At 46.5% G+C, this 18,490-nt stretch overlaps 1 protein-coding gene across 1 annotated transcript; it reads left to right on the forward strand.

Moving 5' to 3' along the window:
• The first annotated feature begins 7,135 nt into the window (after window positions 1-7,135).
• Window positions 7,136-10,015, forward strand: LOC132225580 (dnaJ homolog subfamily C member 14-like). Its single transcript, XM_059680685.1, is given in 2 exon segments — window positions 7,136-8,387; window positions 8,390-10,015. Coding segments are annotated over 2 exon segments (2,106 nt in total). The 5' UTR covers window positions 7,136-7,246; the 3' UTR covers window positions 9,355-10,015.
• Window positions 10,016-18,490: the final 8,475 nt, after the last annotated feature.

Genomic DNA, 18,490 nt, shown 5'->3' on the forward strand with positions numbered 1-18,490 from the left:
GTAGCATATTTGTCTAAAAAGCTGGATCCCGTAGCCGCCGGCTTGCCACCGTGCCTAAGAATCATTGCGGCAACCGCGCTCTTAGTCAAGGATGCTGACAAACTGATCCTGGGACAGGAGATCTGGATCACAACCCCGCATGCCATTGAAGGGGTCCTAAAACAACCTCCTGATAGGTGGATGAGCAATGCTCGCATGACCCACTATCAAAGCTTGCTGCTCAACCCCCCTAGAGTACGGTTCCATCCCAGTGCGGCCCTCAACCCTGCTACCTGACCCTGACCGAGATGCCCCACTACATGACTGTGCGGGAATCCTGGAGCAGGTACATGGACTTTGGAAGGACTTGACCGATCAGCCCCTCCCGGATGCAGAGCCCACCTGGTTCACGGATGGAAGCAGCTTCGTGCGGAACGGGTGCAGGTACGTGGGTGCAGCAGTGGTCACAGACACGAACACCGTGTGGGTGGAGGCTCTGCCCCCTGGGACATCAGCTCAGTGAGCAGAACTCATTGCACTCACCAAGGCACTGACACTGGGGGCTGGAAAACGGCTTAACGTTTACACAGACAGCCGTTATGCATTTGCTACAGCTCATGTTCACGGGGCAATCTACCAGGAGAGAGGGCTATTGACAGCAGAGGGACGGACAATAAAAAATAAGCAGGAAATCCTCAACCTGCTCGCGGCCTTATGGCTTCCTGCCAAGTTAGCCATAATCCACTGCCAGGGATACCAAAAAGCTGATGACCCGGTAGCGAAAGGCAACCAAAAGGCTGACCAGGCTGCAAAGGCAGTAGCCCTTACCTCGGTCCCTACCATGGCCTTACAACTACCAGACCCAGGGGACCCAGTCTTACCAGACCAGCCCAAGTACTCCCAGGAAGAGTTGCAACGTATCAGAAAGCTCCCCAAAGCCCAGGAAATAAAGGGATGGTGGCATACACCAGAAGGAGAACTTATACTGCCGGACTGGCTCGGGGACACGATATTAAAACATATGCACCAATCCACTCACCTGGGAACCCGGAAAATGAAGGACTTAACCCAACATGCCAGGATCAAAATTCACCAGCAGAATACCAAGATAGATCAGGTTGTGTCTGCCTGCAAGACCTGCCAACTTACAAACGCAAGGGTCGGATCAAATGAGAGAGGGACCAGGCTCAGAGGCACCAAACCAGGAGCACAATGGGAGGTCGACTTCACTGAAATTAAACCAGGGAAGTATGGTTATAAATATCTTTTAGTGTTCATAGACATCTTCTCTGGCTGGGTAGAGGCATACCCAACCAAGCACGAAACAGCTCAGACGGTGGCCAAGAAGCTGCTGGAAGACATCTTACCTGGGTATGGTTTTCCTGCTATGATAGGATCCGACAACGGGCCAGCTTTTATTTCACAGGTTACGCAGGTAGTAACCAGGGCTATTGGGGCAAATTGGAAATTACATTGTGCTTATAGGCCCCAGAGTTCAGCTCAGGTAGAGAGAATGAATAGAACTCTAAAAGAGACCCTTACCAAATTAACCATGGAGACTGGCGGGGACTGGGTGGCTCTCCTACCATATGCCCTTTACCGGATAAGGAACTCCCCATACACCCTGGGCTTTACTCCCTATGAAATCATGTTTGGCAGGCCACCCCCTATCATTCCTAACCTTAAAGCTGACTTATTCGCTGAATTTGAAAATCAAGAACTATCTCTTTCCTTAAGAGGGCTCCAGAGGGCGCACGAGGACATTTGGCCGTGCCTCCGCGCCATCTACGAAACCAGCCCAACCCCAACTCCTCATCAACACAGACCAGGAGATTGGGTCTACGTCAGAAGGCATCATTGAGAAACCCTTGAGCCACGTTGGAAGGGTCCCTACACTGTGGTGATGACAACCCCCACTGCTCTCAAGGTAGACGGCGTCGTGACCTCGGTTCATCACACTCATGTCCGGTCAGCGGACCCCTCCACGATCCGGAAAGACTTCATCACCAAATGGAGCGTCGATCAAGATCAACGCAACCTGCTCAAGATCAAGCTACAGCGTGCTCGACCTGCATGATGCTGGTAACATTAAATAGATTTAGATAATGCCTGCACCTTCATGGACATGGCTCCAAAATGCCAAGAACAATTCATAGGAAGATCAGAAATAGACTTTAGTATCACATGTTTAGTAGCGGAAGATTTGGCTGCCTGAGGCGGCCATGATGCCAATATTATGTTTCATTGTATTGATATGTTATATTGACCTTTAATTCTCTTGCAGGTTTGAGTGTGTGTTGGCTATCCTGGAAGGGAACTGTGTGGGGTGACCCCCAAAAGTAAAGGGTGTCTAGCTGCCAAGAGGGCAGGTGCCCAACTGGGCAGGAAAGGGTGCTCATCAGGTTTTGGTCTCTGTTGAAAGACAGTTGACAGTTGGCAGCCTGTGTACTGCTTGCAGGCCTGAGTCATCATGCCCATGTCAGGGTTAGTAAAGCTCGGAAAGGCCTGTTTAGAATAAAAGATCTAAAGCATGATTATACATAGAAAGAAAGTTTAATGCCAATAGTTACTGTTTTGTTTTAAATCCATGAAAAGGAATTAGCAAGGAAAGTCAGAAAATCTTAGAGTAGATCAATATGGTTTTCTCCTTATGTAATTCCTCCGAAATCTGGCAATGCTAAGTAAATCATGGCAATGCATTTTCTTTGCATGGATCCAATGAGACTGGTTCCTAATAATGGTTTTGTTAACGGAAAACTTTGACTGGAGTATCATGTTTTAAAGAGCCCTGTCTGAGCTCTTAAGACTTGAAGCCAGTAAAAATGCCACAAAGAAAGCCTGGTATCCTGCTTGGGAGCCCTGAAGATGGCTGGCGCAGAAGCGTCAGGCCCATGCCCTACCATCACTGGCGGTTGGTAGGAGTAGAAGGGGAGCAGTAAAGATGCCTCTGCATCCCTACACAACCCCCACACACTCTGGGCCGTGAGTAGGAGGGCTACTGAGATGGGCCTTAAAGCCTGGAGCGTGGGCTGAAGTGGAGTTGCTACATGTGAAGGATTCACCTAACTCAGCAGATACCGCAGGCAGGCCTAATGGCAGCTGGATGGCTTGGCTTCCTGGCCCTACGGGGCACATTAAGATTCAACCATGAAATTCCAGCAAAGGTAGTCAGTTACCATTCTTGTTGTGTTTATGCAAACATCAGGACAGTAGATAAATTAATCTTGATTTATTTTTTGTTTTTTTGATAGTCATGGAGGAATTTTAAGAAGAAAAATCCTATTTCAATAGAAGTTGTTAAAGCTAAAATGGTTTCTTTCCCTGCCACCGGACCATTTGTTAAGTATATAGAAATAGTTCAGTTGCTAGTTCTGTGTGCCCACTACGGGCCTCTAGCAACGGTGAAATAAAAGTGCAGTCCGTCTCATGATTGAGCCGGAAGTTCCAAGACAAGGGGGGAATGAAAGGGCGAGGGCTATGCCCTCCATCTTACCCCGGACCCTCCATGTTGGGGAAGCTGCCATGTGCTCAGGAAAGTACCTTCTTCCCGGAAGCCGGGATTTCTTTAAACTAACCAATGACAATCAAGGGACATGTGTGCCATAGAGATAACCACATCCTGTGTAACAAGACCTGACTTGCTCCTGGCCAATCGGCAGGGCCCACAGTCAGCTCCCCTCCCCTCACTATTAAAGCCCTGATATTCTCATGAGTGGCATTCTGCTTCCAGTCGCTGCGTCAGCCAGGAGGCAGGGTCGAGTTAGCTAGCTCAATACAGGACCCTCTGCTTTTGCATCGGAATGGCTCCCTGGTGTGGTTTTTGGGGATCTTGAAATCTGGGCATAACATTCTGGGCCAGGGATTTCACAGGGGAAAACGAGAACTAGCTAGTTCTTTGCTAGCTTTCTGGCTTTGGGGGAAATAGAACACTGGGGAACTGGCTAGAATTGTAAGAAATATGAATCAGGCTCTGTTAATTGGGATTGCTGTAAAGAAGGCATGTTCTAACCTGGCTGGCAGCTGCAATGGGGACCTAGAGCTCACCTGCAAGTGCAGCCCTTCTCCCCATTTGGAGCTGCCTGTTATCATGGAAGGATTAATAACCTGCTGCAGAAACTAGAGCCAGAAACCAGAATCACCAGCCCTTTGAAGACCCCAACCTTTGCATATCATTAAGCCCTTTGAAGATCCCCAGCCCTTTTGCATATCTGTAAACTGCTCCTTTGCCCTTTGGCTACTGTGGACAAAAGGGGCACATGCGGACCAGCACAGGGGAGGCCTGCATGGCAGTCTTGCAAACTCAGAGACCTAAAGTCACCACACAGTATGGTCTGAAATGAAACTTGAACTAAAAGCAGTTATGGTGCACAGTTATGTCCTAGGCCAGTATCTTCACTGACAAGGTCAACCTTTACCTTAACTGAGCCTATCTGTCTTTTTGCATCTAGGATAACAAACCCTTGAAGTGTCTGGGTAACTGGTAACTTTCCCTTTTTCGGCAGCCCCTGGGGCACAACCAAATGTGCTGGGTGCCAGGACAGATAGCACACATTCCTTCATTATCATGTAAATTGTCCCTGCATCCCCCTAAGTATGTGTCCATCATTTTACTTTTTATCCAATTCAGGGGTTTCCCTGCTTTGCTTTCTCCCACCTCCCTAATCTATCATCAATGAATTTCATGTAAACCACCTATGTCCCTCCTTTGATTGCAAATGTATAAATACAGATGTAACGGGCCATTCTCTGGAGCATTATCTCAATTCATTGAGGTTCTGCTTCCTGGCATATGTGGACAGTTTGGCTCAAATAAACTCACAAAAAATCTTTACAGGTTTCAATGGTTTTTACGTTAACATTACTTGGTGTAGTTGACAGGATTCCAACGAAACTCACCTAGGACCATCCCTTGGACTTTGACTCAGTGCTAGGATCCAGCAAAGGGCCCATTGAGCCTGCCAGTTCTCCGCCCATTGGGTGAACGTGGGTGAGTTGTCTCTTGGATCCAGGACCTTCCCTTACTTTGGTAGAGGGTCTGACTTTATTTGAGCTGTTTTAAAATCCTCAAGGTGGAACCAGGGTTGACAGAGACCCAGCTTAAGGGTTGACAGAACCCAGGCTAAGGTGGGACTGGAGGAAAAAATGGGTGGCTGGTTTAGATTTTGGCTTTTCAATTGGAATTGCTGAGAGTCTGAGCAAAAATAACCTTCACCGTATAAATGAGCTGGACTCACTCAGTTCCAATGATAAAGGGGCAAAGTTTTTTATTTTTTTAGAATAGTCCAATTCTGGGGTGTTCTTAGGTGACTAAGAATCTTGGTGGAGGTGTCAGAAATGCAGGAGCCCCATAGAGAAGTCCCAACGCTACTGTAATTAACTAAATGGCTCATCCAGGGGGCTACCATAAGGCTTGGTCTGCCCAGGCCCCAAACCTTTCCTGTGGTTTTAGACAGCTGGGAGAGAAACCCAGGCCACATTTTACCCACTGCATACCATGTCTAGAAAGTTTTCTCAGGGGAGGACTACAGATATCCAAAATTTTAAAAAGAAAAAAAAAATGAACATGGGAAATTGTGCCTCCAAGGCCAGGAGCTCCCAAAACCCCAGCCCTCGTCTAATACTCCTGATAGGAAGCCTTTACTTGCAAGTACTTTACAGAATTGGAAAGATTTAACTAGAAAGTATCAACTGAGAAATGGCCAAAATGCAATTTGTTTGGGGGGTACCTGCCGGGAGCCGGTCCATCCTTGCTGTTTCAAGGGACCTGGCATATATAGCATACGGTTCTTAATATGTTTGCTCACCTTCTTGGCGCTGTGTTTTAACCAAGGTCACCTCTCCGAGAAAGGTTGAATCCCCAGGTAGGGATTTTCCCCTGAAGTTAGGGAGGGAATAAAACCTCTTAACTAAGTGCAGGCGGGTAGTTAATCAATTTAACTACAAACAATCATGCTTAAGCTACATAATCTTTACTCCCTGGAATGGAGATAAGAAACGCCCTAACCTTTGTAATAGAAATTGACAGGATTAGAATCAACTGGTATAAATACAGATGCAACAAGACAAAAACAGACAGAACTTATAACACAGGACTTAGAAGAGAGAACCTACAGACAGAACCTACACAGAACCTACAGACAGAAGACCTTCGCTGGAGAGAACATGGCAAAAGATCCTGGACTGAACCTGACTACAGAAATTGGCAAGAGAACCTGACTAAAACCTGGTGACTGAACCTGACTGGAGAACCTGGACAGAACCTCTCTGGAGATCCAGACCAGAACTTGGCTGGAGATCCGGGGTTGGAAATCCTGGCTAGGCTGCTGATCAACTGAAGGCTGCCTCCGTGTCCTTCCTTCTTCGCCGACTCCGTCCACACCTTTGGGGACCCCTGGACCTGCTGGGGTTGGACCCTGGCAGGTACCTATGTGAATATTTTGCATGCAAAAATTAGAAAATGCCGGCTTTGAAATTAAACTGAATGAGTATATGGGAAGCATATCTTGATTTTGGAAATTAGAAGCTTCTAAGGAAAAGCATAGGAAAATATTTCTTCCAATAAGATGAAAATTAATAAAATATTTTAGAGACTGTCTTAGAACTATTCTTAAGTTAATAAATGTCTACACCCCATTTTTCCTCATAGAAAGCATGCCTCTGACTGATTTTCATAGGAGATTTCCCAGACCAGTAGTGGGCAAACTGCAACTCGCAAGCCACATGTGACTCTTTGGCCCCTTGAGTGTGGCTCTTCCACAAAATACCGACTTCTGCACATGGGCCATGAAATTTCAATCGCACTGCATGTGCATGCCCACATGTGGTATTTTGTGGAAGAGCCACACTCAAGGGGCCAAAGAGCCGCATGTGGCTCACAAGCCACAGTTTGCCGACCACTGCTCCAGACAAAGGGAGGTAGAGGCAACTAGAAAAGACCCCAGCCAATTTTTTTAATAGTCCCTTGTGAGTATACTGAAATTCTAAAGAGGGGCAGTTCCCAAACCAGAGACAAAAGACATTGCTTTGATAATGTTTAATGCTGGACATTCTCTGGTGTAAACTTACTGTGTTCTGCACGCCTGTATAAGAGTGTTGATGTTTTTGTGTTTCTTTGTGGTTGTTTAATTTATTTAAAGAAGAGGCAAGTCGTTCTTAGCTCCCCTGGCTCTGGGCCCAGCAGCTCGAGGGGGAGGAGTTACCGCCGCTCTTCGGCATTAGAACTTACCATGATGGCTGTGACCTAAAATCTTCAGGAAGCCAGGGGGTCATGGCCCAGAAGCACCCCGGAGAAAGACAGTCGTGTGGAGCCCACCACGGTGGTGGTACCTCGCTCGGGACTTTAGGACCCTCTCTGGACCCTGAAATACTTTCATTCTCAGGACTCAGGGACTCAGCGAGGCCTGCTCCAAATGGTACCCGCTGCCTCACAAAGCACTCTAGTCCTAAGTACACACAGCCCCCAAACCCAGCCCACTGGTCGGATCCAAGCCATGGCCCCCCAAGGGGTCCAGGACCCCCTAGAAATGGAGAGGACCCTGATCAGAGTGAGGCATCTTCAGAAGAAGAGTCAGGAGTGGATCAGGAACTCTCAAGAGAGAATGAGGCTGGGAACCAGGAGGATGAAAACCCTTCTTTTCTTTCCATTCCATCTGCTTGCAACTGCCAGGGAACCCCTGGATTCCCTGAAGAGCCTTACTCTGGGGGAGGAGAGAACTCTTCTAGCAACTTTTGCCACCATTGTATGTCTCCAGCTTTAGGAGAACATGAAGAGTTGGAAGAGGAATATGATGATGAGGAACCCAAGTTCCCCAGTGATTTTTCTCGTGTGCCCAGTGGAAAGAAACCTCCACCCCGGAGACAGCGGCACCGTGTTGCAGCCAAGGACGATACTTGGGAGGGTGGACGCAGGGATCCCAGGTCCCCTGGTCTACATCAGCTGGGCCGGAAACGAAGTCAAGCAGATAAGCGCAGAGGCTTGGGATTATGGGGAGCAGAAGAACTGTGTCAGCTTGGACAAGCAGGCTTCTGGTGGCTGATCGAACTGCTGGTATTGGTGGGAGAATATGTGGAAAGTTGTGGCCATCTCATCTATGCATGCAGGCAGCTGAAAGGCAGTGATTTGGACCTTTTTCGAGTCTGGGCAGGAGTCTGGGCAGGGCGACTGGGTGGCTGGGCCCAGGTAATATTCCAGTTTCTGAACCAGGGGTTTTGCTATGGGGCAGGGCTATTCACCCGTTTTCTTCGGCTACTGGGTGCTTTGCTGCTTCTGGCTCTGGCCCTCTTGTTGGGCTGTCTGCAGGTGGCCTGGCAGTTTCTCGTGAGACTGGGTGACCGGTTAGGCTGGAGGGCTAAAGCCACCTGGCTCTTCTCTTGGCTGGATTCTCCCACCTTGCAGCGTTGTCTGATTGTGCTAGAGAGAGCAGGCCCTGGCAGCAGATGGTGAGAATGGTTCAGTGGGGTTGGCTGGAGTTGCCTTGGGTCAAACAGAGGACTAACAGACAAGAGAATGCACCTGTAGCTAGTGGTCGCTATTACCAGCCTGAAGAGGAAGTGACTCGACTCTTGACCATGGCTGGGGTTCCTGAAGATGAGCTAAACCCGTTCCACATCTTGGGGGTTGAAGCCACAGCATCAGACGCTGAAATGAAGAAGGCCTATAGGCAGTTGGCAGTAATGGTTCATCCTGACAAAAATCATCATCCCCGGGCTGAGGAGGCCTTCAAGGTTTTGTGGGCAGCTTGGGACATTGTCAGCAATCCTGAAAGGTGAAAGGAATATGAGATGAAACGAATGGCAGAGAATGAGCTGAGCCGGTCAGTGAATGAGTTTCTGTCCAAGCTGCAGGATGACCTCAAAGAGGCAATGAATACTATGATGTGCAGTCGATGCCAGGGAAAGCACAGGAGGTTTGAAATGGACCAGGAACCTAAGAGTGCCAGATACTGTGCTGAGTGTAATAGGCTGCATCCTGCTGAAGAAGGAGACTTTTGGGCAGAGTCGAGTATGTTGGGCCTCAAGATCACCTACTTTGCACTGATGGATGGAAAGGTGTATGACATCACAGAGTGGGCTGGATGTCAGCAAGTAGGAATCTCCCCAGATACTCATAGAGTCCCCTATCACATCTCATTTGGTTCTCGGATACCAGGCACCAGTGGGCGACAGAGAGCCACTCCAGATGCCCCTCCTGCTGACCTTCAGGATTTCTTGAACCAGATCTTTCAAGTACCCCCGGGGCAGATGTCCAATGGGAACTTCTTTGCAGCTCACCCTGGCCCTGGGGCCACCGGAGCTTCCAAGCCCAACAGCACAGTACCCAAGGGAGAAGCCAAACCGAAGAGGCGGAAGAAAGTGAGGAGGCCCTTCCAGCGTTGACACTTGTTTTCTTCTTTCCTCAAATCAATGTCAGGGAGTCAAAAGGGCTGTGTACAGCATAGGATGGAGTTTGATTTATTTTTAAATATTTTAAAAAGGGAAACTTTTAAGCTCAAATTGTTCACTCAGTACTTGTAGGAAGCCCCAGAACCACTCTCCCTCCTCCACCGGTACCCAGGAACTGAATCTGGTCTTCTGACAATACCAAAGAAATAGGGGGTGGCTACAGCAAAGAACCTAGGGCATGGACCTGGGCAGGACAGTATCTCCCAGAGGAGTGTGGGAACTGGGTATTTCCCTAGGGTCTGTATGCCTTTGTCTTGTCTTTTGCTTCTACAGCAGATGACTTTCCCTCCTCTTTTTAAACTATGAGTCTATCTTATTTCTTGACCCAGTTCAGGGCTCCCTCCTGAATATACTAGTTAGCCCAATACTAGTTAAAAGACAGAACAAGAAAGCATGTAACTCTAATTATAGGAGATAGAGTTCAGAGAGTGGGAACTCTGAATTTTTTCTGTCACCTTGTGGGTAACTGTCCAACTTCATGCTTGTTTCTGCAGGGATGGCCAAACTAATAATTTTAAAAAAATCAGACTCATGCCCTCTGCCCTTGGGTGAGGGAAAGAATAAAGGGGTTCCTGGTAGGCCCCTTATGATCCAAGGGTTTGTATTTTTTTAAGTTTGTTGATATTTGTATGTACATAACTATTTAAAGCCAGGGGATTATCTTTCTATAAATATGTAACTGGCAAAAAAAAAAAAAGAAAAGAAGAGGCAAGTCCCACTTTGCGGAAGCCTAGTTGTGTGTGGTGGGGTTGAAAGCGTGAGAGAGATTGCAAGAACGTCCCAGCAGCTGCCAAGAATTCTTAATCTTGGGGGCTCTTCTTGCTCTCCCTCTAAGGCAGTGGTTCTCAACCTTCTCACCCTTTAAATACAGTTCCTCATGTTGTGACCCAACCATAAAATTATTTTCGTTGCTACTTCATAACTGTAATGTTGCTACTGTTATGAATCATAATGTGAATATCTGATATGCAGAATGGTCTTAGGCAACCCCTGTGAAAGGGTTGTTCGACTCCCAAAGGGGTCACGACCCACAGGTTGAGAACCGCTGCTCTTAGGGATTTGGGTTTGCTCTTCCCTTGTTTATTGAGAGAATAAACAAATCATCTTTTCTGTCAAAGAACAGTTTAGACAGCCACCATTTTGGACTGCGTGACTTGGGAGCCACCATGTTGGCCACATGGCTTGCTGCTCCCTTGGGGACCGCCAACTTGAACTGGCAGAGGCCAACCCCTCCCTTTGAATTAGCCAATTGAGAAAGACTGCACCAGAACTCCCACCAAGAGCAAGGAGACAGATCACGTGCATTGTTGAGGCACTCTGCTTCAGAAAGGAACTTGAAGAGATTCAGAGCCAAGTTTAAAACAGGAAATTTTTAGGGGGGTAGTGTGTGTCCAATCAGGGACACCGGGCAAGCCAAGAGTCATGATTCCCTGTGGGGGCGTTTGCCAGTGATACTCTGGGTATTTGTGTTTCACGTCTTGAAAGTTTATGAATTATTTCAATGCTCAATACACTGCTTGCAATAACCTATGTGCCTCATTTAAAAATCTTAAATGTTATTTATTCTTTATATGCTGAAATTATAATAGAATCTAAAATATACAAATTTCATATTATTCTCTGTCATTTTACAGGGATTATTACTTACCAAGAAATTGGTGTCTTGGAATGTTATATTTTAGAGAAAAGCAAAGTTGTTGTTTTTTTAATCAAATCTATAACCATGCCACTTTTAAATTTTGTCATTCGTGGACAGCTTTCTTCTGATGCATTTGTAGGTATATTATATGTTTAGAAAAGTTCATGAAAAGTACTCTGATTCACTCTAAATTGCAGGCTTTTAAGCAGGTCATAATATTTTTGAACTGGATGAAGATTTATAGAACTTCAAGGAATAACTGAATTCAAAAGCAACTGGCAAATAATCAGATAAGCAAAAATAACTGTGGGACTAAATGAACTGAGGATAACTATTATGACTCTACTTAAAATATTGACTTTTAAGTCTTTTGTTTCCCAAATACAAGGAAAAGTAAAAAAGCAGACATTCTGCATTGTAGGAACTAACAAATTGGTAACAGATTCATTTCACGGTGCACTCCCGAAAGACAAAGATTTCAAAGGTCATGGCTTACAACCAGGAGATTTGATATACTGGAATGCCGGGGTCCAACCCCAGCAGGTCCAGGGGTCCCCAAAGGTGTGGACGGAGTCGGCGAAGAAGGAATGTCACGGAGACAGCGTTCAGTTGATCAGCAGCCTAGCCAGGATCTCCAGCCCGGATCTCCAGAGAGGTTCTGCTTCGGATCTCCAGCGAGGTTCTGTAGCCATGTTCCCTCGCTAGGTTCTCCAGCCAGGTTCTGTCCAGGCTCTCCAGTCAGGTTCAGTGTCCAGGTTCCAGTCAGGTTCTCCTGCCAATCTCTGTAGTCAGGTTCAGTCCAGGATCCCTTGCCATGTTCTCCCACTAGGCTCTGTCTCTAGGCTCCGAGGCCAGTCCCGGTCCAGGATCCTCTGGCATGCTCTCGCCAGCGAAGTTCTTCTGTCTCTAGGCTCCGTGTAGGTTCTGTCTTCTGAATTCTGTCTCCTGAGTTCTGAGTTCTGAGTTCCGAGTTCTGAGTGTTTCTGTCTTGTTACAACTGTATTTATACCAGTTGATTCAATCCTATCAATCTCTATTACAAAGGTTAGGGCGTTTCTTATCTCCATTCCAGGGAGAAAAGATTATGTAGTTTAAGCATGATTGTTCGTAGTTAAAGGGATTAATTACCCGCCTGGCACTTAGTTGAAGGGTTTTATTCCCTCCCTAACTTCAGGGGAAAATCCCTACCTGGGGATTCAACCTTTCTCGGAGAGGTGACCTTGGTTAAAACACAGCGCCAAGAAGGTGAGCAAATATATTAAGAGCCGTATGCCATATATGCCAGGTCCCTTGAAACAGCAAGGATGGACCGGCTCCTGGCACTGGAAAAGACACCAAATAAAAGAAGCGAAAGGGGAACACTTGGAGGAATAGGGGCTGGCCTTGGTATCCTGGGACAAGCTGAATTTGCAGCTAATGAAGAACGTCATTCATTAGAAAAAGATTCTTTATCTCAGATAGATCATATAGAAGGAATGTTGTTTCAGGAAGAAGGAAGAAGGTGGGAAGCAGCATGGAGAGACAATGAAACCTTGGTTTCATGGATAGAACAGACTCGATAAACTATGAAAACTCATGCACAAACCCAACAATGGGAAGGTGGCTGTACCCTAACTCAACAGGGCCTATTGTCTATGCTAATGCAAAAGGAATCTGAAATGGCTATGAAACAATGCCCAACTATAATGGCTGCAGAAGCCCAGGCCAGACTTATGGGACTCATATGGTTCCCCAGGAATTTAGAAAATTTTGGATGGGAAATGTGATCTAAGACATTGTGTTTTAAAATCCCAAGTGCCTTGGTTAAACTCTAAGCTTAAGTTCCCAGTAGTTCAACTGGCTGGCATTAGGGACCATCCTCAATAATACTAGAATACTTCCAATGGGAAGTATATGGGCCATATTTAAACATAATGAACAATGGGTACCCATCTCACTGTCTGATTGTGGAAGTCAGAAAGATGAATGGTTATGCCCCAGTCCTTATGGAATATTGAATTCACCCAGTCCTGGCCTATGGTAACTACCCCAACCAGTAACAGTATCTAGTATATGGATGGGAAAGGGGCGTTTTTGCTGGGAAATGGTTAAAAACTTGTCTGTTACACTAAGTGATTTTTACTGTAATATCACCAAGTTTACATTAAATAATACTGGACTATGGTGCAATACTAAAATTGTAGGCAGAATAACTTTGTCTGAGGTTCATAAAACCTATGATGATATTGATACTGAAAAACCAATGTATTGGGAAATTGAACTCAATCCTCCCTATGAAGTCATTTCTATGGAAGCTAATTGGCCAGAAGAAAAATTAGAGCTTCTAGATAATGAAATAGTAGAGAGCCTTAATTCATCTGGCCAAACATATCAGAAGGTACAAATGACAGTGGGTGAAGGAGGAAAACATACAATTACCTTAATAAAAAATTATGATGATACATGTAAAGGGTTTTTCAGTTGGCTGGGATGCTTGTCCCCCTTAGACTTTTCCTTGTCCAGTATTAGACATTTTCTGTTCCTAATCGGCGTTATTGGTTTAGTAGTGTTACTTCTGTTCCTATGTAAATGCTATACTAGATGCAGAAAAATAAAACTTGACCAACAGCAAAAAGACTCGGATCATGACAGCTCAAAAATTAGAAATGATCCAGACTACTTTTTAACAAGGACATATAGGACCTGACTGCCTCCCATTTACCTGCCCTTTTTGAATAATAATAATTCAATCTTAAATGCAATCTAAGGTTATGGTCTTGGCCCATCCCCAGTGATCCACCTGTTCAGCAAGACATAAGCTGAAACTGAGACATCCTAGGAATGAGCCTTCCTAGCACCATGGAACTCCATTATCCAACCAAAAGGTTGGTCATCAATGCATCCTTTGGATTGATTTATGACCAAAAGGGGGATGTGTGAACGAAAGGGGCCACATGCTGAACTGACAAGCTCAGGGGAGGCCTGCATGGCAGTCTTGCAAACTCAGAGACCTAAAGGATGTTCTGAAATTAAACTTTAACTAGAAGCAGTTATGGTGGGCAGTTACGTCCTAGGCCAGTATCTTCACTGACAAGGTCAACCTTTACCTTAACTGAGCCTATCTGTCTTTTTGCATCTAGGATAACATACCCCTGAAGTGTCTGGGTAACTGATAACTTTCCCTTTTTCTGGACCCCCTGGGGCACAACCAAATGTGCTGGGTGCCAGGACAGATAGCACACATTCCTTCATTATCATCTAAATTGTTCCTGCACCTCCCTAAATATGTGTCCATCATTTTACTTTTTATTCAATCCAGGGGTTCCTCCCACACACACACACACTTTGCTTTCTCCCACCTCCCTAATCTATCACCAATGGATTTCATATAACCCACCTACATCCCTCCTTTGACTGCAATGTATAAATACAGATGTAACCCGCCATTCTCCAGAGCATTATCTCAATTCCTTGAGGTTCTGCTCCAGGCATATGTCGACAGTTTGGCTCAAATAAACTTACAAAAATTCTTTGCAGGTTTCAATGGTGTTTACATAAACAGTATCTAGCATTGCCGCCATTCCACTGCAGGTTATGGACCCTGGCAGCAGAGTCTCAGTTTCAGTACCCTTTCCCCTTCCTTTTTCTTATTTTTGACTGGTCCTCCATCTAGCTCTCTCTCTATGCAGTTTTAAACAAAAGGGAGTTAGAAATAGAAATTATAAAAAGCCGTGTCACAACCCCTGGACAGGCCAAGGGACAGTCAATGATCTAGGTAAGCGATTTTCAATGTTTTTTAATCTTGATCTCATGGTAGAGACATAAACTAATGAGTAAAATTTTGTGGTGCACCAAAAATATATTTTTTTTGCTGATCTGACAAAAAGTTGGTATAATTTTTTTTGCTATTTTTAAATTTTTATTGATTTTTTAATGCTACGCAAGACAATATTTAATTCATTTAATTCATTTATTTCTTTTGCACGGGTGGCCTCAGGCGGGCAGAGAGGGCTGGGGCAGCGCTGGCCTGGCAGGCGTGCAGGGCGCTGGCTCGGCTCCTGCGAAGGAGCGGGTAGGGCGGACTGTGAGCCTCATGGGGAGGGTGTTGTGGGTCAGAGGGGAATCAGCAGCTCCAGGCAGAGGTGGACCAGAGCAGGAGCTGCGGGAGCTACTCGGTATAATTTTTATTTATACTGGATGACTATTGTTGTGGTAGCTGTCATTTTTTTTTTTTTTTTAATGTAAGGGAAAGAGGTCAGTACACCTGACTAAATAGGTTTTGCATGTTTTAAAAATTCTCCTAGCACACCAATTGGAAGTCACTGTTCTAGTGGACCGTGTTCACCCTGCGGTCACCCTCTATCTACATCCTTCCAAATCCAGGTGTCTCAGCTAGGGCTCCACTTCCAGCTTTGGACATGAAACTTCCATTAAAAGGAGGCCGGTGGAGTCGGAGAAGGAGGAGCAGGAAAGAATCAGGAGAGGAAATTGGGGGATGGGCAGCAGGAGGGGTCCGGCCAATGGCGGAAGGGGATGGAAGAAGGGGCGGGGCCGGGACTTGCGGGGTGGGGCCTGCCAGTCGCTGGGTCGCGCAATAACTTGTGGGAGTGACACAGTGGCTGTGGCCGTGGCATCAGTGGGAGTGCGAGGTCTGCCATATTTGAAGAGGAGCGAGCCCTTAACTGTCTGAGCCCATCTTCTTTCCAAGAGCCCCTCCAAAAAAACTAAAGAGGTGAGGGGGCGCCCGTGGCCACGGGAGGCCGCAGTCAGTGCCAGGCTTCTGACCTTATGCCGGCGGGTCGTGACCCCGGTCTCGGCAGGTTTTCTTTCCGTGGGTTTGGGAACAGGCGTTGGCCTCTCCCTCTCGCCTTGGCACAGTGTTGTTATGCCCAGATTTCAAGATCCCCAATAGACCATCAGGGAGCCAGCCATGTCCGATGCAAAAGCAAAGAGTCTTTATTCAAACTAGTTTGGGCCCCCCCCCCCCCATCAGTCACATTTGCCAACGCAGTGGCAAGCGGCCGAGAGAGCACGCGAACCCCGTGGGAAAAGGGGTTTAATAGGGGGGTTGGAGTAAGGGTAGGAGAGATGACTGTGGGCCCTGCCAATTGGCCAGGCGTAAGTCAGTGTCTCCAGAGTAAGATGGAGGGCATAGCTCTCGCCTTTTCATTCCCCCTTGTCTTGAGATAACAGGCCCAATCATGGGTTGGTTTGCATTTCTCTGCTAGAGGCCTGTACTGGGTGTGTAGAACCCTCATCTGCACAATCCCTACCTGCTCCTTGACAAACTGTACTAGCCTGCTGATGATGATGCAGGGGCCGAAAGTCAACAGCATTAGGATGCGAGGTCCGCTGTCTTCTGCAGCGGGTGTCACCTTCCACTCAGGCTCCCTGCTGTCCTGGGCACAGAAGGAGCTGGGCTTGTGACTTGGCAGAGATGAACTATAACAAATGGTCCAGTGGAAGGGAAAGAAACAATTTTAGTTTTAACAATCTCTATTGAAATAGGATTTTTCTTCTTAAAATTCCTCTATGGCTATTAAAAAGCCAAATCAAGACTAATTTATTTTCTGATGTTTGCATAAACACAACAAGAATGATAACTGACTATCTTTGCTGGAATTTCATGATTGAATCTTAATGTGTCCCAGAGGGCCAGGAAGCCAAGCCATCCAGTTGCCATCAGGCCTGCCTGGAGTATCTGCTGAGTTAGGTGAATCCCTCACCTGTAGCAACTCCACCTGAGCCCACGCTCTAGGCTTTAAGGCCCATCTCAGTAGCCCTCCTACTCGTTGCAGCCCAGAGTGTGTGGGGGTTCCACAGGGACAAAGAGGCATCCTTATTGCTCCCCTTCTACTCCTACCAACTGCCAGTGATGGTAGGGCATGGGCCTGACGCTCCAGTGCCAGCCATCTTCAGGACTCCCAAGCAGGATACCAGGCTTTCTTCGTGGCATTCTTACTGGCTTTAAGTGTTTAGAGCTCATACAGGGCTCTTTAAAACATGATACTGCAGTTAAAGTTTTCCATTAATAAAACCACTATTAGGAACGAGTCTTATTGAATATATGCAAAGAAATGTATTGCCATGACTTATTTAGCATTGCCAAATTTCGGAGGAATTACATAAGGAGAAAAACATACTGATCTGCTTTAAGATTTTCTGATTTTCCTTGCCAATTCCTTTTCATGGATTTTTCAGAGTTATAACATTCACCTTCTGTTTAGGGAGGCAGAATGTACTCTTTTTGGCTTACTGGCCTGTATTTTATAAGGCTGATGCTGTATCCACTGAGCCAAACCAGCCAGGGGAGGCCTGTATTTTAAATTAGCCTTTAAACCTTCTTTCTATGCATAACCATGCCTTAGACCTTCTATTTCAAACAGGCCTTTCCCAGTTTTTTACAGTTGAGGTTTGTACTACCCCTGACATGGGCATGGTCACACAGACCTGCAAGACAGTATATAGGCTGCCAGCTGTCAACTGCCCCTCAACAGAGACCAAAACCTGATGGGTATTCTTTTTTGCCTAGTGGTCACCTGCCCTCTTGGCAGCTAGACATCCTTTACTTTTGGGGTTCACCCCATATAGTCCCCTTCCAGGACAGCTAACACATAGCTATAACAATGTCCCTCAGTGTGGGAGACTGGACACTTGCCAGTTATTCCCAAAGACTACTAAGGACTGTAGATCATTACCAGTCCACAGCTACAGCTACATTTAAACCTGTAAGAGAATTGAAGGTTAATATAACATATTAATACAATGAAACATGATATTGGCATCATGGCCACTTCAGACAGCCAAATCTTACTAAAGTCTATTCTTGACCTTCCTATAAATTGTCCTTGTCTCTTTGGAGCCATGTCCATGAAGATGCAGGCATCATTTAAGTCTATTTTACGGCATTGTGGGGGCTCCCGGTAGCAGGAGTGATCACGACAATGTTACCAGCATCAGGCAGGCCGAGCACACCGTAGCTTGAGCTTGAGCTTGAGCGGGTTGCGTTGTTCTGATCAAGGCTCCATTTGGTGACGTCTTCCTGGATCACAGATGGGTCCGCTGACCGGACATGAGTGTAATGGAACCAGGTCGCAACGCCGTCTACCTTGAGAGCGGTGGGGTCATCAGCACCACAGTGTAGGGACCCTTCCAACGTGGCTCAAGGGTCTCCAGGCGGTGCCTTCTGACATAGACCCAATCTCCTGGTCTGTGCTGATGAGGAGCTGGGATTGAGCCAGTCTCGTAGATGGCGCAGAGGCACAGCCAAATGTCCTCGTGCGCCCTCTGGAGCCCTCTCAAGGAAAGAGATAGTTCTTGCAGCAAGAAAGTCAGCTTTAAGGTTAAGAATGATAGAGGGTGGCATGCCAAACATGATAGGAGAGCCACACAATCCCTGCCAGTTTCCATGGTTTCTTTCTACCTGCCCTGAACTCTGGGGTCTATAAGCAC

The sequence above is a fragment of the Myotis daubentonii genome, chromosome Y (genome assembly GCF_963259705.1).
Source record: "Myotis daubentonii chromosome Y, mMyoDau2.1, whole genome shotgun sequence".
Taxonomy (NCBI): domain Eukaryota; kingdom Metazoa; phylum Chordata; class Mammalia; order Chiroptera; family Vespertilionidae; genus Myotis; species Myotis daubentonii.